Here is a 25,955-nt window from a genome sequence, read left to right as displayed (position 1 = left end):
ATAAGAATAAAGCACTATAATTACTAGTTGTATATGGCATCGTAGCACAAGTATTATATTTAGGAGAAAGTAAACTCAACAGTGTTTGTATAAATTAGCCAAAAGCATTGTTTAGGAGAAAGGAAGCCTGCAATGCAATGGAAGCACATCACTCGAATGAGCATAAGCACGCCAACATTTACGAAACAAAATCAAAATTTTCATAAAAGTGAACAAGTGTGTTACCTGAAATTGCCACATTTTGATAGCTTTTGTATGATCCATCCAACACTAACCTTGTCCCATGCCTAACAATAGCAAAATGATTTTCCTGTGACTGAGCATTTACACATGTTAAAAACTTTTAGACATAGCGATTATAAATGCAATTAGTCTTGTTCCAGTCCTTATCAGCATCTAAAATTTGTTACAGTACAAGGCAGCTGAAGCTTGAACTCAGAGGAACTAAAACAACAACCTGTTTACTTTCTCGATTCTTATGATACAAGGTTACTGAAAATATAAAAAACTACTTTTTCTGTACACAGGTCACTGCAACTGAAGACGGTTTCAATTAATCCCTGAAAAGCAGCTAGCTACACCGGCATAAACAAAAAGATGGCAGAGGGCTGGCGGCAAGAAGTGATCTGAGGATGATTAGTGACTTGATGTCTAAACAATAAACACAATGTGCATAAAATAGATAAGGTTGTGCAAGGGCATATTGCCGAGAGGCAACCAATGGGTTAATTTCATATATCACTAGAATTGAACCAATGATGATGGCTCTACTGTTCGCTGAAATTTGTATGTTGTATAACCACTGACATTGGATCTCCTTCTCAAAATGATTCCAACTTTGTTATTTGTATCCTTGAAACAAAAACTTGTCTCAGCCACTGTTTTTGAACCAGACAAACATCAAGTGAGTGATAGCAATTTTGCATCAGGAAAAAGGTCCGAGCTAACATCCAAGCTATTATGGCCTTGTCCTCTTCCAGTTCATACCATTTGTGAATCATAAAGCATGACTAAATCTGAAGACAGCCTTAATAAGTTAAAATCTGCCACATTCGAGTTCTTTCATAAGTATTCATTATACATCCATATCTTTCCTCTTCCTTCCTGCCTTGATTGTCGGCTTTGGATCACTCTCTATGGTATTTGAACCAGAATCCTGGTTCTTAATGTAGATAAGACAATCATCGAGAGTGTAAATACGGAGAGCAAGCGATGCAACTGTAGATGTCCTTGCAGCAGCTGTCTGAGAGGACCAGTACCACCACCCATTTTTTAGGTACTCCATTTTGATCATACCTTCAAGCAGGGTTGTTGCTTGGACCATCTGGAAAGACCACCCAAAAAAATGAAGTTGCATGTGATTGTGAGTATTGGCCTATGAAAGAAAACACGCATAAAAAATTGAATACTTAGAGTTAAATGACCAATAAAGTCAATTAGTAAGAGTTGAAGTTTGTTCAAGAACCAGGAGCCCCAAAAAAGGACCACAAGAAGCAAGAGAATGACAACTATCACCATGAAATCCTTTTAAGATTTTTAAGTTCTCCAGGAGCCTCTGAGACACTTTGGTTACCTTCAATACAATTACAAACTCTTCCAGGTTACTAATAACATAGTTAAGCAATCCCTCCAAGGAGAAAAATTAAATAACAAATCAACAAATAGATGTATAACCATGTAGAATGTCCTTGTCCGAATCAACATATGCAAAGACAGCGAATGAATCACACTTTTTAAAGCTAAATAATTGATAAGCACTTGAGAAAATAAATGCAATATTCTACAAAATCGTATATTAATCTGTATGAATAAAAAAATGATTTCTGTGGAAACTCAAATGAGACAAAGAAGAGACACCACTACAAACACATTTTACAAAGTTTTGTAAGTCCTACCAAGGAACTGTATATCTTGCACACAGCATAGTGGATGATGATCAATTTGCAAAAATCTGGTTTTGTAGATGTCTCCAGAAAAATAAAATAAAATAAAATAAAACCATTACAGGACATTACCCATATCGTGTGGAGGCCTAGTAACTGATCAACTATCCACTCACACACACACCATCGTCGACAATGAACAATTTGCTCAAATATGGTTTTTGGAAGTTGGGACATCAGGTAGTGGCAATAGTTTCAGAAAACAAGGATACACACTGATCCAATTTTGATAATCCTACAAAGAAAACATTAAAGTGAACTAGGAAAAGTCCAACTGATAATAACATGAAATATTCCTGCAAACTTGTGATAGGGTTGAGCACACAGAAACTGTAATTTTAGCAAAAGATCTCCAACTAGCATAAGCAAAAATATAAATACCATGATTGCTCTGTATCATCTAAAAGCTAATCACAAGTGAATTAAATATTTAGCAGCTCTTCGTTTAAAAGTAACTAAGGAAGTTGTGTAAAACCTATGCAAAGGTATCTGAGAACATCCCTATAACCAAAGGATTTGCTCTTGAATGGGCATGTACTTCAAACAATCAAATGACGAGCAAGTGGAACTTCAAAAGGAACAGCTTTCTTAATTGAACTCACCTCAAAAATTGACTCCAACAATTTAACAAAGGCACGCCATTCACATCTTTTTTGCAACATTGTTTTTGATGGTCTCAGTGCTTCAACTGGAAGTGCAGCTTCCATATCAAGTAAGTTAATCTTGAGCTGCTTAAGAATTTCAGAGGTCTTCCCAACTACAGGTCTCAATGATGATTCCGGAACTATGTAGCCACTGCTAATTACAGAATGTTGAATGCTAATAGACATAGAGGATGCTTCTTCCTCATTACCAATACCTCGACCAGATCTTTTGATTCTCTGAGATTGTTCATCATTAGCATTACCAAGAGAATTCTGAGAAGTGCTGGCTTGTCCATTTCCTCTTCTAACTTCATCCTCAGATACATTCAACCTTGTTCCGCCCATCCCCATAGATGGTAAGGACTGCCCTCCTGAAGAAAAGGGCAAACCAGCACTCACACTAATATCAGACTTCAAACTTTGGTTTAGCACTTCTACTGAAAAAGTAGGTGAAGGGACAAAGGATGGAACTCCGTTTGACCCAATAAGACCTATTTCTTGCACTAACTCCTTGTTAGAGTTCTTTACTATGAACCTTTTGCTGATAATGTCAATATCATAAGGGCATGTTGTCCTTGAAAGTCTAATACAACTGGAGTTGATTTCCAAATTTTTCTTTGATGCATCTCTGAGATCAACTTCATCATGATTTTCTTTTCCTCTGATGTTCTCAGGCCTTGTTCCCTTCACTTTTGATTGATCAATGTTTTCTTTGCTTTCATCAGATCCAGCACTATTCCGGGTACACCTTCCCTCATTGTGTCCATCAAGTTCCACAGAAGTTGAAAATGTTTGGTGACAAGAGAAACAATGGTATCGAGAAGGCCATACAGGTTCCAAGCATTCACATCTGAACATCCTCTCCTCATGACTTGGTTTTCCCTTCTTACCTTTTTTCTTTAGATCTATTGTTTCTAGCTCCAAGAAAGGACCATACTTGGCTTCAAGGATCATTGCAGCCTTTGTAGTTAAATCTCGATACGCCACGCAATCCTTGCTATTGGAAGATTTTATAGTAGGATGAGAATCGTTAGGAAGAATTCTAGAAACTTGGTGTAGAAGCCTTTGCCATTGCAAGATATTTTCCTTCAATTCTTTTTCTTTTTGGTCAGCATTGCTCAGCCAGCTAACAATTTCCTGAATATCATTGTCAGTTTCATACAAAGAAAATGAGCAATAGCTAAACTTTTGTGAATCACAAGCAGATGTGCTACATGCATCAGATCCACCTGGCCCAGAAGTTGGCGCCAAACAAGGAGAGACCATATCCACAAGGTCACTACCCTTGCGTTGGCTTAATTCTTCCATTCTGTTCTTCTCTTGTGGTACCATCATGCTTCCATCAGCAACCAGCCAAGGATGCATACCAGGTCTGCAAATAACCCAATACAATCGACCAAAAGAATCCCTTCCAAGGAAATCCCTTCTTAAAGATGTCATCATAAGCTGAGATTCAATACTAGAAATTGACGACTCTACATCTGAAATTTGATTCTTTAAAGCATCCAGTTCAAGATCGTTGATAGAGGTGGCATGGACCTCATTGGTGTTTCCTTGATTCACATCACCTTGGTTGGAGGAGAGTAATTCAGTTGATGCACTCATTACCCACTTAGTTCTTGAAATATTATTATCCTGTGTTGTACCTCCATGAGTGCCCATAATAGAACCACGACATGTGTCAACATGGGTAAACACTACTGCAGTTGTTTCCATGTTTTGAGTTACATGAGGTCTTTCAAGGTTGCTGCTTTCATCGGCCAGCAAACCCCTCTGTGCAGTTCCATTATCAAAACCAACGATAGATTCTTCCCTTGCTTTCTTACTTTCTTGGTCAGAAGAAGCTAATGGTAACCCTTTATCTTGTTTTATTTGGTTTGCTTTGTCGAGTGTAGCATTGGGGAGTACATTACCAGCAACTGCACATTTGTCTGAAGTATGTTGATCACCAGACTGTATCTCAATTTTCCTATTATGATCAGAATGAGCATCAATCATACTCATTGAAAACTGGTCCACATTCTCGCTGAAATCATTTCGTCCATCCTGTCCAAGGACGGATTCAATAGTTGAAGTTTCAGGAACATTTCCAGGATCAGCATTTATAGGAGTGTCACTGACAATATGCTGACACTCAGCTAACCTAGCAGATGCATTTCCTTCTTCCTCTTCCCTTGCACCATCACCAGGTTTGTTGGATTTATTAGCACTTTCTCTAGCAATGTTCAAGGACAAAATTTCTTCCTTGACTTTCAAGCTTTTCCAGTCCATAACTATTGCTCGTAATTTTTGCTGCAAATCATTTGACTTTTCATTACACTGATCTAGGTGTTCCCTAATAAGTACAGTGTTCAACACCTCATCACACAGAAACTTCAGCAACAATATTCTCTGTCATCCATTAATGAAGATTAGCACAATACATTAAAAAATGTAATCTTTGACACAGATTCTAAACAAACTAATATCAAATTACTGTTCCCATGCATTAATGTAAGATTCTCCATATCAACAACTCAAAAAGGTAAATTTCAGGTCAAAAGGGAGGAGAATACCAAACCTAATTAGATAAGCACAAAAACGAAGGATGCCAACAAATGGCTAATTTCAAATATGAAGGTATACAAAGGGTTGAAAGAAATAAGATGATCTAGTATGATAGTTGATGTCACATTACCTCACTTACGTTTGACTTTAATTTACTCGGGATCAGATTACATACTAATAGCGGAGCGAAAACATATGAACATCAATATATTATGTGAAACATTAACCACACATGTACAGGCGCACAGCCCATATGGAGTATGAAGAGAGGACCTAACTGAACTTACTAAGATTTTGTTTAATTTCAATGTGATTTTATGTGCTATGTTACTTCGACCGGGTACAAGTATCCAACATAGGTGTAAAGTCCAACTATTAGAGATTATTTGTGTAATTGGCTCAAATAGTAATTCTTATTTAATATGTCCACATAAACTGTAGATAACTCAAGGTCCTGAAATATTTATGCAACTCCTACAGCTGAATGAGCATAGAGAAACATAATTCAAAAGCAAAAAAGTTATATGCATGAATATCACATTATTCAAAAGAATCTCATTTATAACTGTGATTTACAGTGATTGAAGGATATGAGGAATTTTTAGATAAAGATATAATGATCAGAAAAGGAAAACAAATAAAGCAAGATATCTTATTCAATTTACTTCAAGGATGTTCAAGAAACATCAGCAGGATAAATAGAAAGCTAATGTAAGTTGGTTAAACATTTAACTTGAACCAAGAATATCAAAATAAAGCAATTTTTGAAGTGAGCATATTATTCTTTGAAATCAAGAAAATATAACTTCAGACCAAAATAATGAAAAACGAACCTAAAGTTGTGTTCTTGAACATGGAAAAGTACACTTAAGCTTGGTGTAAATTTAACTTTAATAACCAAATAAAAAATAATTAATTACTGAAAGCATAAAACAGAAACAAATAAGTGGGCATCCCTTATTCCTGAACATGCTTCTGGAAGTTTAAGAAATAGTATGATGAACATGGCAGAGTCCAGAGTGATAAAAAAACATGCATTCAAATATGAAAGAGATGCAACTAACCTCTTCAATACTGTAGTCCCAATACTCTCTTTCTTCCATTGTGCATGTTAGTTGATTCAAAGCCTCTTGAAAATTACGATTACCCTCTCCCAAATATCTCCTCTCACAGTTCTTGCTAACCTGAGTATGATGGTTCCAATCTTGTTTCTTGGACTGAATCTTGATGCATGATGGACAATACCAATTGCCTTCTGGAATCCGAGCAAGAGGGGGATTTAAACAATAAGTATGGTATTCTGAGTCACAAGTATCACAAAGCAAAACGCTGTCATCATCCTTATCAATGCCACAGACTTTACAAACTCCCTCTTCCCAAGGAGCCTTGAGCATTTCACTTGTTGCAAGGATATCATACAGTTCTTTCTGCTTTACGGGATCTAGAGAATCAGCACCTGCAAGATCATCAATTTTCTCCAGGAAAGTAAGTACCTGTAAAGATGCAGAACATGATTCAAATTCTTTAACCTCTTCCGAACATGTATAAAAGGAAAAGATTACAAGTACCAACTCCTTATTTTGGACACAAGCTGGTAAAAGATGCAAAAATTAAATCCATGCACAAACTGACAAAAATTTTGAATTTGCATGAGAATATGAGTTGTCTTGAGAGCAAAACAAGGTCAGAAAAAACAATACACATTTTGAAGAATAAAAAAAATCCAATATTTACAGTTTTGAGACCTGTTCATTTGACATGCAGATCCAAAGACATAAGATTACCTTCATGTGCATAGTCGCGTACAGAATACACATTGAAATACATCATTCTTGTAGGAATACATGCAAAAGAAGGAAAGGAAGAGGTTGTGGTGATAACAACTTAAACCTCAATTTCCAATGTTCTTTAGAGTAGAGTGCATAATCCTACATACATAATTGAAGCTAGGATGCTTCATGCTCATTAATCCCACATGAATAAAGTGTGGTGATTCATTAGATAAATTTGTCACTTTCATAACAACCAAAGCTTATGAGATAAGTGGTTAGTGAATCAATTTTAAAATATTATCATAAGTACAAAGTTCAAATAAAACCCTAAACCCTAAACTCAGACATTTGAATGGAGAAATAAAACCACCAGCTTCAAATGATCCGAAATACAAACAACGGCACTAGGAAAATTCTTTGGTGACTGCCTGGCTTATTAACTCGATGGACCCGATCATTGGCAAACCTTTCATGTTCTTACCAACAGCCTGTGATGCATGAGAAGTTGTACGTGAAACCTACTCTCATATAGAGAATCATTCTCAACTATTCGAATTAAATATTCAAATGTAGAGAATGCAGCATGGAAACTGAGATGTTACTGCCTATTACAATGAAATTATGACTGTATGACAGGAACTAGATTTATTTGAAGAAGAGGAATGGGAAAACACCAATGATGGTATGCGATATAAAAAGAAGGTAGAGAGAAGCAGAGTATCTGTGTTTTTAGCAGGTTTAAATGAGGAGCTTGATAAAGTTCGGGGACGGATACTTGTGAGAAAACCTCTACCTGCCATTAGAGAAATTTTCTCATAGGTCCGTCGAAAGGAGGCTCAACGCCAAGAGATGCTGAAAGGAATTGAAGAACCAAAGATAGTGGATAGTGAGAGATCTGCCCTTGTCACCAAAGGGACCAGTTTTGAAGGCGATAAGCCAAAAATCTAGTGTGAAAGGTGCCATAAGTCAAGGCACACTATGGAGACATGCTCGAAAATCCATGGCAAACCAGCAAATTATAAAAGGAAGTCAAGTAGCAACTCTAAAGCTACTAATGGTGGTGTTCGAGCCCTTCAAACAAGTGGTATTGATTCTGGACGGCAATCATCAACCTCTGAATATCTTCCTTTCACAAAGGATCAATTAGAGCACCTCTATAAAATGCTTCAATCTCACAAAATTCTAACTCTTCTTGCTCTTTAGCTTAGACAGATATATCCCCTATAGCTTCTATTGCTAGCACAAACTCAAATGGTTACTGGATATTAGATTCAGGTGCCACCAACCATATGACAGGCATATCACAATTTTTCTCTTCATATATACCAACCATATGACAGGCATATCACAATTTTTCTCTTCATATATACCATACCATGCACAGGGAATAAAAAGGTTAAAATTGTTGATGGATCCTTTGCTACTATCGCAGGGAAAGGAAACATTGTTGTTTCTCCTTTCCTTGTCCTTAGAGATGCTTTGCATGTTCCTCATTTATCATATAATCTATTATCCGTCAACAAACTTACCTTTGATCTTAACTGTCGTGCCATTTTGTTGTCCTCTCATTGTAAATTTCGGGATTTAGCCTCGGAGAAGATGGTTGGTAATACTAGACAAGACAATGGCCTCTACATCTTCAATGCTGGATCAACCTTCGTCAAACAGGACCTTAAGATATGTTTCAACTCGATTTATGCTTCTTGAGATTATGTTATGGTATTATCATTTAGGACATCCAAACTTTCAATATTTAAGACAATTGTTACCTAAGTTATTTTTAAATAAAAGTCTTTCATCATTTAGACGTGAATCTTGTGAATTAGCCAAACATCATCGCTCGGTGTTTCCATTACAATCATATAAAAAATCAACACCATTTACCTTGATACATAGTGATGGTCCCTCTAGGATAGTAACATTGTCTGAAAAATGGTGGTTTATCACATTTATAGATGATCATACTAAAATGAATTAGGTATTTCTTTTGAAAAATATATTTAATGTTGGAAATGTGTTCATAAATTTTTATAATATGGTTCAAACACAATTTCAAATACAAATTAAAATTTTTAGTAGTGATAATGGGAAAGAATATTTCAATCAATTGTTAGGGAACCTTTTTACTAAGAAGGAAATTGTTCATCAAAGTTCATGTATTCACGCTCCTCAATAAAATGGAATGGCTGAAAAAAATAAGCATCTCCTCGAAGTTGCAAGAGCTCTAAGTTTTCATACAAAAGTTCCAAAGTATCTTTGGGGTGATGCGATTCTAACAACTACTTATTTAATAAATATTACCAACAAGGATATTGAATCTTCAAACTCCGATAAAAACCTTTCAAAATTGTTTCCCTAATTCTCGGCTCTTCATATATATTTCCTTAAAAAATTTTGGTAGCATCATCTTCATTCACAATCATGACCCAAGACATTCTAAACTTGATCCAAAATCTTATTAATGCATCTTTGTTGGGTACCCTACAAATCAAAGAGGATACAAATGTTTTGATCCAATTTCAAAAAAAAAAAAAAATTGATATCCATGGATGTCATATATTTTCAAGGACAATCTTATTACGATTCTCATCTTCAGGGGGAGTATAATAGGGATGAATGTTTAAATGAGTCGGACTTAACCTTTTATTTCGAGGAAGAACCTAAACTTGTGCCATTTCAAAACAATGACATGATAGAAAAGAGTAACAATCAATTCAAAGGTCTTGTTTACATAAGGGAAGATTAGGCTCAAAGAAAAGAAGGCATTGTCCATCTACAAAGCCAAGAATCTGATTAGAGACAAAATCATGAGATTAGCAATAATTACTCAAAGATCCCTGACAATAGAACCCAAGGTATGTCTGAGTTAAATTCCTCAAGTCAAATCGATCTTTCTATTGCCCTAAGGAAAGGGGTTTGGTCATGCACACAATACCCACTTTCAAATTTTGTATCTTATAAATATTTGTCTCCTTCCTATTGTGCTTTCGTTCCACAACTCGACGATGTTAGTATTCCAAATAATATTCAGGATGCTCTAAAGAGACCTGAGTGGAAAGAAACAATTTTTGAGGGAATGAGAGCTCTATAGAAGAATTCTACTTGGAAGAAGGTTGATCTACCTCACGGTAAATCGATTGTTGGATGTAAGTGGGTATTCACCATAAAGTACAACTTAGACAGCTCCCTAGAATGATATAAGGCTCGTTTGGTTGCTAAAGGCTTTACGCAAACTTACAGAGTAAACTATTATGAAACATTCTCTCTGGTGGCTAAATTGAACCCAGTTCAAGTCTTGTTATCAGTTGCTGCAAATTTCAATTGGACACTAAATCAATTAGATGTAAAGAATGTGTTTCTAAATGATGATTTAAAAGCAGAGGTCTACAAGGAGGCGCAACCAGGATTTTCTAATCACTTTAGATCAAAAGTGTGTAAGCTGAAAAAATCTCTCTATGGACTAAAGCAATAGCATGGTTCGAGACGTTCACAAATTTTGTAAAAAATCAAGGCTACACCCAAGGACAATCTGATCATATTTTATTCACAAAAACATTTAAGAAAGATAAGATCTCTGTGCTGATCGTGTATGTCGATGACAATTATAGAAGAGATGAGCAGATTGAAAGCAAACCTAGCCAAGGAATTTGAGATTAAAGACTTGGTTAGCTAAGGTACTTTCTTGGAATGGAGATAGCAAGATCAAGGAAATGTATTATGGTGTCTCAGAGAAAGTATATTCTTGACCTCTTAAAGGAAACTGGGATGAATGGGTGCAGGACAGCAGACTCTAATTGAAGTAAACGTAAAGCTGAGAGATATAAAAAATGGCACTCCTCAGTAAGATATCAAAGACTTGTTGGGAGACTGATTTACTTGTCTAATACTCACCCAGGCATTGCTTTCGCAGTGAGTATAGTCAGTCAATTCATACGAAGAACATCTAGATACAGTGTACTGAATCCTAAGGTATTTAAAAGGAACACCTGGAAAGGGACTTTTCTTCCGAAATGATGAGAAAAGAGACATTGAAGTATATATAGATGTAGACTCGGTAGGCTTTGTTACTGATCGAAGGTCAACTTCAGGGTACTGCACATTTGAGTGGAGGCAATGTGATAACTTGGAGAAGTAAGAAGCAAAGTGTTATAGCCAGAAGTAGTGCAAAGGTTGAGTTTAGAGTAATGACTCAAGGAGTATGTGAGATTCTTTGGCTACAGAGAGTTTTGGATGAACTAAAGAGAGCAATAAACCTTCCTATGAAGCTATAGTGTGATAGCAATCAGTATTATTTATAATACAGTTCTACATGATAGAACGAAACACATTGAAATTGACAAACACTTTATAAAAGAGAAGCTGGAAGACGGAACAATTTGTACTCCATTTGTTCCAACCACGCTACAAATTGTAGATGTTTTGGCCAAGGGTCTTTCAAGACAACTCTTTGAAACACAAGTTAGCAAGTTGTGCAAGATGAACATTTTTGCACCAACTTAAGGGGGAGTGTCGATAAAGTAGGCATGATTTGATTAGATTAAATATGTCATGGCCGGATTTGATTAGATTAAATGTCATGATTTTATTTGATTGAAATAAATTTAAGAAGATAATTATTAGGATTAGAATATTTTCTTATGTTGTGAGATTTGGACTTGTCCAATTTCATCTATTTAACAATGTATTGAGATCTGAATTATATATAAATAAAAAGTAGATTTCAGTCTTTCTCCTTCATTTTCTTTCAGTGCATTATTTACACATCTCAATAAGCTTTTGACAAAGCGGAGTGTGTCAAGTGTTAACCTGATACAATAGCATGGCTGGCATGAGTTGCCAAAGATTAATCACCATTGTCAACTAATATTTGGTTTCAGCAATTTACTAGCACGGTAAGTGTTGGCCTTGTCACCCAACCTGACACAATTTTCAAACTATGGGTGCCTAAACAATGTCGACAACAGTGTTGCATAGGATAATTTCTATGTCAACCATTAAGGGAATATTTTTGTAGTCCACAAAAATTCAGACACTAAAAATTTAAAACTGCATTGGCAATGCCAATGAGATCTTCATAGTTCTAAAATTATTACATTTGAAACTCAATGGGTTTTCCTAAAACAACATATGATCACTGACACATTAGCCGGTTGACAGATTTCTATGTGAGAACTGAGAAGTTATACTAAAGTATTGATATGACGCCATGATTACATGAGTAACAATCAAGAAAACAGAGTAAAAAAGTTCAACTAACAGACCTCTTTCTCGTACACTGATTCAAAATTATCTGACAATTCCTCAACTAACTGCATCATATCAGAACAGTCCTTATACGCAATAGAAATATTATGCCACACCTGCCAAAAGAAAGCAATTATCACTTACTAGATGCTTAATCATCAAGATACTTAGCTGCATGCTTCAAATAAAATTAAAAATCTGGGAAAGTGTTGTACAAGTGATTTTTACACGATACACAAAGTCACAAACATATCATCATAATTAAATTAACTTTAAATTTTCCACCTAATACGAAGTACAAATCCAATTTGTGAGACATTTTGCAGGAAGCAAAAAAGAAAAATCAGTGTTTTTCAAACTTACCTGATTAATTCTTATTGAAAAATTATATAAAAGACTAAGCTCGCAATGAGGTATTGGCTTGTGATTTCAGTGATGAAACTTTCTATAAACTCCATCAAGTATTCATCTAGCACATTAATTTCCAAAACTCAATCTAACAAAGATGAAGTTTTAATTGTGACATATTACAAGGAAACAGATACTATGCAAGAACTGCACAGAAGTTAATTAACAAGGTAGAGGTTCACAAACTAAAATCTGAAAATCACTTATTTTTTATTTTTTCCACAAGTTGCAATGCAACAATGGCCATCATTTGTACAATAATGTTAATTAGACAAAATAAAACCAACAAGCATATAGGCTATATTATTTTGAAGGGTCATTAAGAAGATCAAATATGAAAGGAAAAAAAACTGAAAATAGAATAGGAAGTTGCACAGTGCACGAGAATTCTAAAATGCATGTATGTAGCAGTAGAATATTTCTGAACTAGCATGAATTGTAATAACCACACCAGCCACCGAAAGTATGGCTCAAATGTCATGCCTTCCTTGTGACAAGAGGAGAATACGCTCGCCCCCAGCGCCCCCGCCAACCTGTCCCAGGGTCAACACAGTTACACAGAGAAGGTAAAAGTGTCATGCCTTCCTGATGTAGGAGGAGATCCAAAATATTCAGATTTGCATCTTCTAGGTTTTTTTAATTGGTTATCCGTTTATTAAATTTAGTTTATTGTTTCCTTAATTATATTTAGTATTGTCCTAAATCTTAGAAAACTAAGTCTTGTTGGTTAATTTGTCCTAAATCTTAGGGAACTAAGTCTGGTTGATTAATTTTTTGTTTAGATTTTTTTGAGGGTTTTGAGAGCTATATAAACCTATACTTAGAGGATGTTTAGGACAAGTTTTTTTTGGATATTGAATCAATTTGCTTCGCTTAAGCCATATTACAGCTACATTTCTTTTTTCTTTTATTCCCGCTTTTATTTTCTCGAGAAGGTTTTTAATCTTAGCTTGGGTTACTTCTTATATTGTTATTTCTTTCTTGTTTTCTCGTTAATCCCTCTAAAACTTCACGTCCCAGAATAATCTATATTATACCTGGAATCAGTTCCTTAGCATCAGTACTTATTATTAATAACACACAACATTTTCTAATGCAATATATTTATGAATTTGAAGAAAAAAAAGTTCAATGCAAGGTTTATAATTTTGTTCCGTGCTAGTAGACAATCGTGAAACATCTTGGTCAGCATGCTGATCGGCACGCGGAACTCTACAAAACTTCCTCACAACTTCTCTGCTAGTGTCTTCTCTAAACGAAACTTCACCTACAAGATAATCAGCTTCATGTGGAACCAGAGGCAGAAGTTCCTCGTGACTTCTCTGCTCATGATTTATTTGCTTGAGAGGACAATTGGCTTTACATGGAATTCGAGTCAAGGTGTTGTGATTTTTCATCAATTGTAGAAACACTAGGTTGGACAACTTCACACAGGCTTCCTGCAAGGTTTGCCGCATTTGTGTGTATGCGACAACTGCCTACGTCCTGCCTAGGTTGGTGCTTGACACACTGACCACCACTGGCAAGCCAACACGATCTTATTTTGGACAGGGACCAGAATCCAGCTCAGAACGAGATTTCAAATTATGGTTCAATGGTGAATGGACTATGGTTTCAAGTTAAAAGCACCAATTATAACATAATGCAAAAGAATTCCATTCACATGGCAAACGCCTGGTAAAAGATACCTAACTGAACATCATTCAGTCAACCTACAGTAAAAAATAATTGTACTGGGCATAATTTTTACTATTGAACTAAAATAAAGCAAGTAAAGTGGTCATACCTCTCGAACATCCTCCAGAAAAGCTTCATGTGAAGTACCATAAGCCCCAAAAGCTAACCTTAAGTCAATGGTGCGGAAATCTAAAGGACGAGAAACCATAGCAGGAAATCCAAGAATACCTTCATCTTCATTATCATTAACATTTGCCATTGGGGATCCAAGCAAATTGCAGAAAACTTTCCCTTCATCTGCAGAAAGGGCATGACGGAGTACCATACGACATCTTTTCATAACAGCGTCAGACAATGATATAGGATTTTTCTCTTTGCTTATCTTCTCTGGTCTGTGCAAATACTTTCCACCAGAGGCCTCAGCTAGGACAGATAGAACAGCTTTCTGTACCAAGCAAACAAGAATTGTCAGATGGCAAGATTTGACACTACAGAATATATATACTTGTTAAGAAAAGATGATTCACATTGATTAGTCATGTAATAGAATCAAACACACTAAAGAAGAAGCATTACCTTAGTTGGCCCTGACGCATTCCCCTTATAAACCTCTTTACTTATAGAATGCTCCAAAACTTTCTTTGCCCATTCAGGAGGATTTCGTTCTAGCGCATCATAAATGCACTTTCTAATCCTTGTACCAACATTAGTTGGCAACTTTTTCACTGGTTCTAGAGGTAATGCCCATTCAGGAAGATTCTTCCCATGTACAACAGGCTCAGAGGTGCCATCTGCAACAGAATCCTTGTGCTCAACTGTCAAGATTTTACGTTCTTGCTTTCTAGAATCAGTTATCTGCATTTCAGCCTCTGCAAGCAGCTGAGAATGGACTAATTTAGTCAAATTAAGTAATTTATTATTTGCTAACTATTTAACTACAACAATGTCTTGGCAATATAGTGAATATCTGAAAATTCATATGCTATATCTAAATATCAGAAGGGAGACTTAGGCAACGATAAAATTGTTGGAGGTCACATGTTCTAATCACAAAAACAATAGGTTGGTAAGTAATTGATGAAACATGGAGCTGTACAGTGTAAAATTCAAATGTAAACTCAGTAGCAATGATACAGAACATTGCCTAGACATGCTAGTATAAGGAATCCCAAGAACCAAACAAATACAAAGCAGTAATTAATATATAAATTCCAGTGTTTTTACTTATCAATTATCTTAATTGTTTTTTATTGTAAATTTATTTTGCATACTTTATATGTATATATATGTTAGAAATTTTTAATTTTAATATTAATTTAATATTGATTACCTAGCCCCCTCCCACTGCTTAAACACTATGTAACAAGCTAGCCATCTAAAGCCACCTTTCAAAACCTTAAAAAAATGATATACAAACAATTATACATTTTGGGGGCTTAAATTGCATAGGGACTCAAATTTGGATTGCATGCAAGTCCAAACATCAAGTAACAATTTTTCACACAGGAATCCTTGATCAGATTCTGAAATCAACATAAATGTCTTGTAACCTTTTTTATGGAGCAAGTTCAAATAGTTCTTCCATGAACATCAATAGAAAAAAGGAAAAAAAAAACAAAAAAGTTTAGATTTCTTACCACTGCATCAGCTTCCATACCAGCAACACCAGATAGGGAACCACAAAGAACACCACCATCACCCTGTAAGCAGCGGATCAACTTCTGTCCTTCACGAGCAAAGATATCAGGAGAATCTATAACAAAGTTCATGGATAAAACAGCTAAGATATATCTCCTAGCCAGATCAGGCCATGTTAATTGATTGGCAAGTAATACATCAGTCTTGGAGTCTTTTGCAGTAACCATGCTCTCTAGATCCTTCTTTCTTCCACGTCTAGATCTTGATTCTCTAGCATCAGAATTTGGATCCACATAAAAAGCAACTTTCCCAAGGATCTCTCCAATCAAAATTTTCAACAGTGAAGTGTGAACCTCAGTCAATTTTACACCAGTACATCTACCATAAGTACGTGATGCCAATTTAGCTTGGACAGCTTCCCTTGCTGATGCCGTTTCATTTGGGACAAACATAAATGGACTTACATCTTGTGTTGATGTGTCAGCCCCAGATGTTGGTAGTGAATTTTGACTATTTAAAGTATTACATGGCTTTGCAACCAACTCTCTGTGATCTTTAATTTCTCTTTCCAGCTTCTCCCTTTCCATGTACTTTGAATCAATGGGCCAGGGATCAATAAGTTCTTCCATAAGTTCCTCAAGCAATGGAGGTTCATTTAGACCCAAAATTTCATAAAAGCGCCAAAAAAAATCCCATATCTGTTCATAGAGGAGGAAGACATTAGTGCATATCAGAAAAAATAAGAACAATAAAATTATTTCTCAGATGGCAGGCATTTTTATTTGCAAGTAGAGTAAGGATACCTGATAAACATCTCCAACCAGCTCTGGAGGAAGCCTTCTGCTACAAGGTTTTCCTGGTGGTGGTTGGCGCTCACTTAGTTGGTGTTCAGCAGTGAAATCCTGCAGCTGAGATAATGTTGGCCTTCTATATAAACCATATGGAGGAACTTTATCTTTACCTCTACCACCATTCCTTTGTACAGCTAGGAGTGCCCCACTAGCAACAGTCATTGACTTTAAAACATCGATCTTGTTAATCAGAAACTGGTAACCAGCACATGCATGTGATTCAGGAAAAGTTTCAATCACTTCCTGTACAAATCCCATATCTAATCCAAATCTGTCTTGATTTAACCATTCTGCAAGTGATTTGCATGAAGAATCAAGCTCTATGGCACTCTGAATAACTTCCGGTATATTCATGGGACCGGCAGAACTGCAAAACTTAGCTAAGGAAGAAGAATAATCTAGAGATTTTTGTTTTCCATCTGCAAAATATTTTGGTATTTGACAACTGTGTCTGCAGAAGAACTTCAAAGAACCTGACTGCCTATAGGTTTCCTGGCATGAATCAACAAGAGTTTGAGACACCATCCTCCATACTGACAATGGTGATCTTCCTTCCACATAGAAATCTCCAATGTCATCCCTTGGAGCAGTTCTTTTCGAAGAATCTTCAAACTCTTCCGATCGATTGTCCGCATGATGTATAGCATGTTGTTCGTGTGCATCAATGTGCATGGAGGATTCATGTGAAATTCCATGAAAGTTACTACTGAAGCATGATATCATTTCCTGATCAGCATATGTTGGATCTGATAGAAGCATTAAAATATCATCATCTTGCTCCAGGGTAGACTCAAAATTCATGCTACTTTCCGTTGTTTCTGGTGCATCAGATTTTCTAGAATTGTTATAAAGAACAGTTTCGCCAACTGGAAGTGGTGATGCTGAACATGAATGCCTTCGTACCTTGAAAACAGGTCCAGCATTTCCACCATCTGATACTTCACATTCAAAAAGTGATCCAGTAATCTCATCATGCCAAACCGACCTATATCCAACAGGCCAGATCTGACTGCTATCATGGTATGTCGTTCTCAAATCAATTCTTCCAAAAGAAATGACATAGAAGTCCTCATACTGAACTGGGAGCCAACACTGGAACAGTATAGCAAAAGAATAAAAAAGAATATTTAGGAACTCACTAAAAACATGAATCAAATAGCAACATAACAGACACAAGCCATGCATTTAGTGATGTTTATGCAGAAATATATATCAGGAGCATGGTCCGTGAATGCAACACTACTCAAAGTTGAGATGCAGATATCAAAAAAACTTTGTCAACAAACCATGACTACTTGATATAGTTATTCTTGCGACCGAAAAATGTTCACATATCTCCACAATGACATGATATTGTCCACTTTGAGCCTAGACCCTCATGATTTTGCTCTTGAACTCTACCCAAAAGACCTCATGTCAATGAAAATATCTTACATCCTTTTAAATCCATAATCTTTCCCAAATATTTCCAATGTGGGACTTTGATTGAATCCCAACAATCCTTCCCTCAAACAGAGGATCACCATTACTCTTCTGGGCCCCTCGCGAGCATCTGGTCACTTTTGACCTGCATCCGGTCACTCTTGACCTGCATCCGATCACTCTTGACCTGCTTCAGGCCTCCCCGCAAGCATCTACGTCCGGTCACTCTTAACCTGCTTCAAGCCTCTTCGTGAACACTCGGTCACCTTAACCTACTTCAAACCTTCCCACGAGTATTCGGTCACCCTGATCTGAGGCCTCCCCGCAAGCATCCGATCAACCTGGCATGCTTCGGGCCTCCCTGCAACTTCGTTCAAAATCACCCCACATGACATCTGTTCTGGATCATGATTTCGATACCATTTGTTGCGAATGAAGGATATTTATATATCTCCACAATGGCATGATATTGTCCACTTTGGGCTTAGACCCTCGTGGTTTTGCTCTTGGGTTCTGCCCAAAAGTTCTTATGTCAATGGAGATATCTTACATCCTTTTAAATCCATGATCTTTCCCAAATTTTTCCAATGTGAAACTTTGATTGAATCTCAATAGTTATGCACCTATTTATCAATAACACAAATTAATCGTGAAAAAATAATATTAATGCTAGAAGAATGTATTGACATCAAGGACTATAATGTTTGTGTAAAGCTCCATCTCTATTTGATAATGACAATATTTCAAGAACTAGGAGAACATTCCAGAGTTAATTTGCATACCCATTTCAGTTACATCAAAAACTAGCCACTAACTATCAGTCCATAATGAAAAGCAAATAACCTATTTCCCAATCAAAAAGAGAGCTATTTGTCCATCTCACACGATTATTGGCAGAATGACATCCGTCGAACTACTGATATAATCCAACATAAATTGCAACAGTCATAACACAATCCGTAAGCCCTTGCATAGCATATGGAGAAGTAATTCATACATCAAATATAGGCATAAATATCTCATCCATGTGCAAAGTATTAATAGCCACTGAATAAACTGCCAAACTTAAGTAGGGAAAAATGTTCCATAGTAGCAACACAGGTAACATATGAAGAGGAAGTAAATACATACAATTAAATTTCTGGAGCCATGGCCATTATTTTCCTCTGCGTAGGCATTTGAAGCTCTTAAGAATCTCCTAAAATCAATGAATTGAGAGTCCATGACTTCAGTATCAGAAGAGGGCTCCCCGCCACAGCTAGCTCTCATGCTATCTTGGTTCTCAGATGAACTCGTAAGAGTCCAGGTTCTTGCAAGATCTCTTTTTCTTCGACGAAGCAAAGATCTATGTACTAACCCAGAAACATCACTTTTTTCAGCAACCTCAGAGCAAGTGAAGTTTGATTTCATGCCAAAATACTGAGATAAATCATGCACCTGACTCAACCTCTTTCCATCTGATGCATGAAAGACAAAAATATTTCAGATAACTGGTTAATCTAAACAAATAGAAAACTTTTCAATTAGAATGCAATAATTTTTGCAGGAAACACCAACAGGATAAACAAAAAAACTAGAATAGCAGTAAAACCATGGCATCACTTGCTTCAGAATCTTGTGTACCTTCAGTAATGGTTCTTGTAGAATCATTAATGCTTCCAATGCCATTCACATAATCAAAGTCATTTATTATGTGTCCCACATTATGATGTTGAAACAATTGGTAGGTGCCATTGATATCAGCTCTATCCGAGTTGTTCAATCTGCTCATAAATACTGCATTAGTACTTCACATGAATATGCAGAAAAAATAGTGTATATGATTGCTATTTTCTAAGGAAAGTTCAAGGAATAAAATGATGTAGCAATGTCGTACAAACAAAGAATAAGATAGCGTATATAACATGGTCCTTGAACTACAAAAAAGGCAGTAAAAAGCTAAATATATTCTGAAAATAGGTCTTGAATAAATATAACATCAACTTATAATTTTCACAACTAAATAAGATGAACTTTCTTTTACACATGTATGGCTCTAGTCAATGTAGTAACAAACTAACAATAATTATCTAAGTGACCCAAATTACTAAAGTAATAGAGGATTGACAAGAATTTTAAGTCCTAACACAAGGATGCGAGAAAGACACAGATATATGCATTTATATTCTAAGAGTTCCTTATGTCTTAGCAAGTTAACTGAATGGTTCTAGCCCAAGCAGAGCGCAAGGACTGACTCAGCTTAACTAGTGGCAATAATATATATTGATGCATATCAAGAAGAGGAAAATAGAAAGATGAGAGCAAGTTTCAATGACAAACTGAGAAGATTGCAAAACATAGGATAAAACTCAGTTAAATTTGACCTCTTTAACTCAATAGCTTAAGCTGTTAGGAAATGGCTCAATGTATAGGTCAACACACTTGAGACTCATCCCTAAGTGTGGACAAGTGGAGTGCAATGGCCAAGCCCAACATGTTGAGTAACTCAAATTAATAGGAGACTTTTACTCTTTACTGTATCACATAATCAGCCTTGGCTCAACAATAAAGTTGTTGCCATGTGACATGGAGGTCACGGGTTCAAGTTGCAGAAACAACCTCTTGCAATGCAGGGTAAGGTTGTGTATAATAGACCTAATACAGTCCGACCTTTTCCCAAGTCCCCACATTGAAGGGAGCTTCGTGCATCGGACTGTCAGTATCACATAAACAAAAATCATTAGTTCCAACTATTTCAAGTTGTATTCATGGATCTTATCCTGTCCGTAAACTGTGCATGAAAAGGTATATCACTAGTAACATTCATTTCCCTTAAATCACTTTTGATTGAGTTAAATATTTTTTTTATTTCTGTTCAACTGTCACATACACACGTTTAGCATGCTTAATTATTCCTTTAGCACTGAATTGGGAATTTTCAAATACTGGCATTGTTTACCTCATGCTATGGGTACTCATGCGGCGGTTTCCTTCAGCCGCTACATGTTCCGTAGGTCAAGAGTTGTGCTGACAGGTTAAACCTGACCCAAGGGAAGGTTAACTCCACTTAGACGAGACTCAGACCAAATCGAACTAACTCAGTGCACTCATCCCCGCCATTCAAGTCTGATTAAAGGACAAACCACCAATCATATTTCCGTCTCAGTTCCCGACCCCGACACATATCAGTCTAGGTAACAAACTCCCTATTAGTCTTAACGGCAAATTCCCTTCCAGTCTAAACGACGGACTTGCTCCCAATTTTGACGACAAACTCCTCAATCTCGATGACAACCTCGGCAACATACTTCCTCTCAGTCTCGACGCCAGACTCCTTTCCCATCTATGTTATAGACTCCCTCTCAGTCTAGGCGACAGACTCCCTCTCAATCTCGGTGATAGTCTTGGTGACACTCTCGACAACAAACTCCCTCTCAGTCTCAATGACAGTCTCAATGACACCTTCAGCAACAGACTCCCTCTTAGTCTCGATAATACATTCCCTATTAGCCTCTACTACAATCAATAACATCATCTCTGTCTCAGCCTCAGTTGTCAACACTCTCCCTCAAAGGCAGATCTTGACATCACCTCAGTCTCGGTCTTTAGATCCAAACTTTGTATATTCCCAAGGTCACCCCATATTGATGTCACACTTTTCATCCTTAAGACAGGGTCTACGCCCTATACGGGTGACTACGAGTATTCCAGGATCCATGATTTCCTGAGAATGGAGGAGTAGTACAAGGATCCGGTCTCCTAGATGCCCCCTACTAACACGTAGCATTGGACAAATAGAGAAGTAACCAACGGTTGTCAGATCTGGTCCCCTCCCATAATGATGATATTCTGATCGACGTGGAGATGCTCTCCGGACAACTATATAGACACTCATGAGGATTTTTACTCTTCTTCTCCATCTCCGTTCTACATACCACCTCAAACCCTAACTTGAGCGTCGGAGTGCCCTAGGATCCGTCCCCCGGCTAGTCTAACCATCTCTTTGAGTGCATCTAGGTCTCTTTATCTCTTTCACTGATGATCTCCAGCAAGTTAGTTGACGGGTGGTTTGATCATCAACAGTATTTGGCCGGAACAAATTAGCGTCGTGTGGGAACTAGACTGCTAACAATCGTGACTATGTAGGAGAGAGAAGTCATGGCAGAGCTGCAGTCATCACACAAGAGAACAACACCGAAATGGTCTTTCATTTGGCGGTATTTTTTTTAGTAGTATACTATATTCTTTTTGCTTCCACTTCAGACTGCGCAATCAAAATGGTAATCTACAGATATTCCATAAGCATTAAATAGAAAAGAAAAACATACCCTCCGAATAGACCGGACCAAATTCTCACCCAATTCCAGGAATTTCATCCACGGCATGATGTCCTCGTAAGCGCGGAATTGCTTAGATTGGGAGGGGTTGTCCCCCTTTGGCCTATCTTCGGTCCTAGGTCCTTGGAATGGTCGAGTCGAACTAGAGATGGATCTTGTGGCGTTATAAGTCAATTGCACTAGACCAAAAGCGAGGATAGCAACCTCACCAGTGGCGGGAGGAGCTGCTAAAGCCTTGCCTTTGCCCCCAACGCCTTAGCTTTCTCCTTCATACTTGCTTCAGCAAGCAACTTCTCACAGGCAAGGGCACTAGAACAGCCTCTCCCAAGAGTCTGACCAATTTCTTTTTCTTCACGATTTCTGTCTCAGTCACCGACTTCTGAGAGGCCCCAGTTTCGATGGTTGACTTCTTCAAAGCCCTCGTCTTAGGGCCAGGCCCAGTTTCGATGTTAAATTTGATTCGGACCACTTGAATATTATCCAATATAAATGACTAACCCATTAGGGAAGCATCAAATATATATATGGTTGCATTATTAACACACTTAAAAGACTACTATATGGTTCTTTCACATTCTGGTATAATATTTATTTTCTGAGTTGTTCCTCTACCACCAACCTTTTCCCAATTCAAAAGATACAAGATAACCAAGATTTTCAAAAATAAATGAACCAAACTAGACCAGATCGGATGGAAGTTGACCAAGAATGACAAAGTCTAATCTGACAAACTGATTTTGGTCTAGAAATCAAATTCCCACAATAAATCCTTCAGCAAATTATCACAACAACACAAAGATCTAAATCCAATTGAATTCAATCAAGATCAGATCACGTGAGAGAAAATTAAATAAGTCTAGCTAGTATCTCAAAATCCAACTTTGATCAAATTTGCTGGTTGTTGTCTTGCATTGGTATGTGATTTGGGTGATCTATAAGGAAGCTAAGAGTCCTATGAAGAATTGTTCGATAGTAGAGAACCAAAAGAGATGACAATGTGATGTTGACTATCAACATGAAGGCATTTCAGGGGATTAACAATACATGTGATGGAGATAAGCAAAGATGGACTCAAATGTTATATTTTAGAAATAAACTAGTAACAAATAAGACAATCAGTCATAATTCATTCTTTTATAACAAATGCGAATAAATTTGACTACCAATGAGGTGCCTTTCTTTTCCTGCAATGATAAAGTTAAGTTGTGTTTTCTCTTTGCCCTAGGTAGGCCTGGATAAAAGCTGACCTATTGGTAATCTGCATGTTAGCAAATTTAATTATGATGTCAAATGTTATATGCGTCTACATGGAACTAATGGAACCTATTTCTAACCATATTTTGAGGATGAAATATCATGGCAGCACAACTTCCCTTTTCTATAACCAAATAAAAAAAAACTACATAGAATAAAAGGGTCAATTTTCATCTAGAAAAAATGAAAAATGGCATCTGAAGCATTTATAAAACAAGGTAATTGACTGCAATCTGACCAAATACATAGAGACAAGCAAAAAAACAAGAAACAAAGAATTGGAGAGGAAAACTGTAAGAGCAGAGAGGGAGACAGAAAGAAAAAATTACCTGCATCCACCAATTCCGTTATTATGCAGCTCTTCTAAATCTCCATCACTAGGAGGCAAGGCATTGATGTCAAGCAACCTGGCTGCGCCAAGACTCCATCTCTTGATGGGCCTCCCGTTCGCGCTGCATTCATAGCAGAGCCAGTCGTCCACAGCAGCCATCGGTTGCCGCAGCCGATTCCTCACGCAGCTCACGTGGAAACCTCTTTCGCAGCCGTCGCAGACCACCGTCCCACCGCGGGTCTCCAGGAGGCCGCAGACACCGCAAGGCAGTACGACAGGCCCGACTCCCGCCTCGCCGGGGAAATCCGCAGCGGATCCAGGGGCGGGCGTGAGGACGCCATGAAAACGGCAGGCGACAGCTCGGGCGTCGAGGGCAAAGAAAGATGCATGGGGGTCCGCCGTCGGGGTGTCGCACGGCGGCGGCGGGGCCTCGTTGAGGTCGATGAAGAGCGGAGCGGGGCGCGGCTCGGGAACATTCCCGAGGGCTGCGGAGGTATCCATCAAAGGCGAAGATTCCCTGCGATCCTTCAACGAATCGAAGCCATTAGCTCCATTCCTGCTTAGGGTTTCTAACCGAGAGCGAGCGGGCGAGTGGGCGAGACAAGACAGTCGCTGTCAGGTGCGGCGGATGGGGAAAGCGGGTAAAGCACTTGAGTCACGAAAGATGTTACGATCGCATACCCATCCAATCAGGTTTAGGAATGAGAGCCACGTCATCAGAGCGCCCAGGTACGATACGATACGGAAGGAAAGATGTGACGCGTGGAAGAAGTCAAAGCGAGGAATATTTGATGGTCGGTGTCTTACAGGAGGCAGGGGATGGGCAAGCGTTTTCACCGCGGCATGCGGGTTACATGTGACCGAAGCAACGGCCCGGTCAGGTACGAGCGGGAGATTAGGTGTTACCGGATATTTTATAATTAGAATTAAAATGTATACGTGTCGAAATCGAAGGCACATCTAGAAGATTTATCGGTTGAGATTAAATAGATTTATGCTGCGTGTCCTATCTGATCCCATCGTCAAAACCGCATTTTATTTAATTTTTTAAAGGTAAAATATATCTAATCCTTTTGTGTTCTCAGTATTTTACCGGTTCTATTTAAAAAATAACATTTAGGGAGTGTTTGGTTGATGAATTTGATAATGAGGGAATGAAATGATAGTAAAAGATAGTATTTGGATTGTGGGGTTGGGAATGATATTTTAAGAATGATTACTAGATTTATGGGAATCAACCAAACTCATATAACTTGATGGATTTCATTTCCATTCCTATTTTCATTCCACCCTACTATCAAACTCATATCCATAGTCATTCCCATCATTTAACCAAACGCCCCCTTAATCCTTCTAGTCAGCAGGATAATCAATAATATGATGGAGGTCAAAGTCAATCTAATCAACGCCTCGATATTATTGTCCGATCGGGCAACCTCCTTGCCCGACTGGGAGGAAGAATCGCCGAGCCTACATGAAATAGATGTTAGCACAACTCGGTCATGTACCGAGCTTCCGGCGCTCAAACAGACAATGTATGCGCCGAGCAGCCAGCCTAGATCCGGTTCATTGATTGTAAAACCGGCGAACCGTCGGTTAACCGACGGGTTGAACCGGCGGTTCAGCCGCAAAAAAAAAATTTTTTTTTTAAACAGCTTGAACCGCCGGTTAACCGGCGGTTCATAGCCGTTGGGAGGGTTTTTTGGGTATCTTTTTTCAACGGTTAGGATCATTTGACCGTTTTTTTATCAATGACTATGATTTTGTGTTTGCTACTATCAAAACTCTATAAATAGATAGCTCATTTCATCATTTTTCACACACATCTTCTCTACTCTTATTCTCATTTTCGTATTCTCTAATCTCTACACGCTTTCGTTTTCAATTTTCAATTACAATGGAAGGAGG

At 37.6% G+C, this 25,955-nt stretch overlaps 1 protein-coding gene across 2 annotated transcripts; it reads right to left on the bottom strand.

The window, feature by feature from the left end:
* Positions 1 to 334: 334 nt before the first annotated feature.
* LOC122043165 (methyl-CpG-binding domain-containing protein 9-like) lies at positions 335 to 24,653 on the bottom strand. 2 transcript variants are annotated; one of them, XR_006129455.1, is made up of 12 exons: positions 24,046 to 24,653; positions 19,770 to 19,909; positions 19,278 to 19,603; positions 16,677 to 17,816; positions 15,873 to 16,571; positions 14,812 to 15,114; positions 14,345 to 14,680; positions 12,168 to 12,266; positions 6,199 to 6,627; positions 2,546 to 4,978; positions 2,016 to 2,178; positions 1,186 to 1,324 (listed from the first exon to the last, which is right to left on the bottom strand). XR_006129455.1 is itself a non-coding variant. In XM_042603651.1 (11 exons), the coding sequence occupies exons 1-11, from the start codon at positions 24,546 to 24,548 to the stop codon at positions 1,076 to 1,078; spliced, it is 6,657 nt and encodes a 2,218-aa protein (XP_042459585.1). In that variant the 5' UTR covers positions 24,549 to 24,653; the 3' UTR covers positions 335 to 1,075. The 2 variants fall into 2 exon arrangements, 1 of the variants encoding a protein (XP_042459585.1); XM_042603651.1 differs by lacking the exon at positions 2,016 to 2,178 and having other exon boundaries at positions 335 to 1,324.
* Between the last annotated feature and the right edge of the window lie 1,302 nt (positions 24,654 to 25,955).

The sequence above is a fragment of the Zingiber officinale genome, chromosome 2A, assembly GCF_018446385.1.
Source record: "Zingiber officinale cultivar Zhangliang chromosome 2A, Zo_v1.1, whole genome shotgun sequence".
In the NCBI taxonomy this organism is placed as follows: Eukaryota; Viridiplantae; Streptophyta; class Magnoliopsida; order Zingiberales; family Zingiberaceae; genus Zingiber; species Zingiber officinale.
This window is presented reverse-complemented; position numbering and strand designations above follow the sequence as displayed.

Coding starts and splice junctions, on each gene's coding strand:
- LOC122043165 (XM_042603651.1), bottom strand. CDS start 24,548: ATGGATACCTCCGCAGCCCTCGGGAATGTTCCCGAGCCGCGCCCCGCT. Junction 14,681..14,811: donor ATGCGTCAGGGCCAACTAAG/GTAATGCTTCTT, acceptor TGCTTGGTACAG/AAAGCTGTTCTATCTGTCCT. Junction 6,628..12,167: donor AATCAGTGTACGAGAAAGAG/GTCTGTTAGTTG, acceptor GCATCTTTACAG/GTACTTACTTTCCTGGAGAA.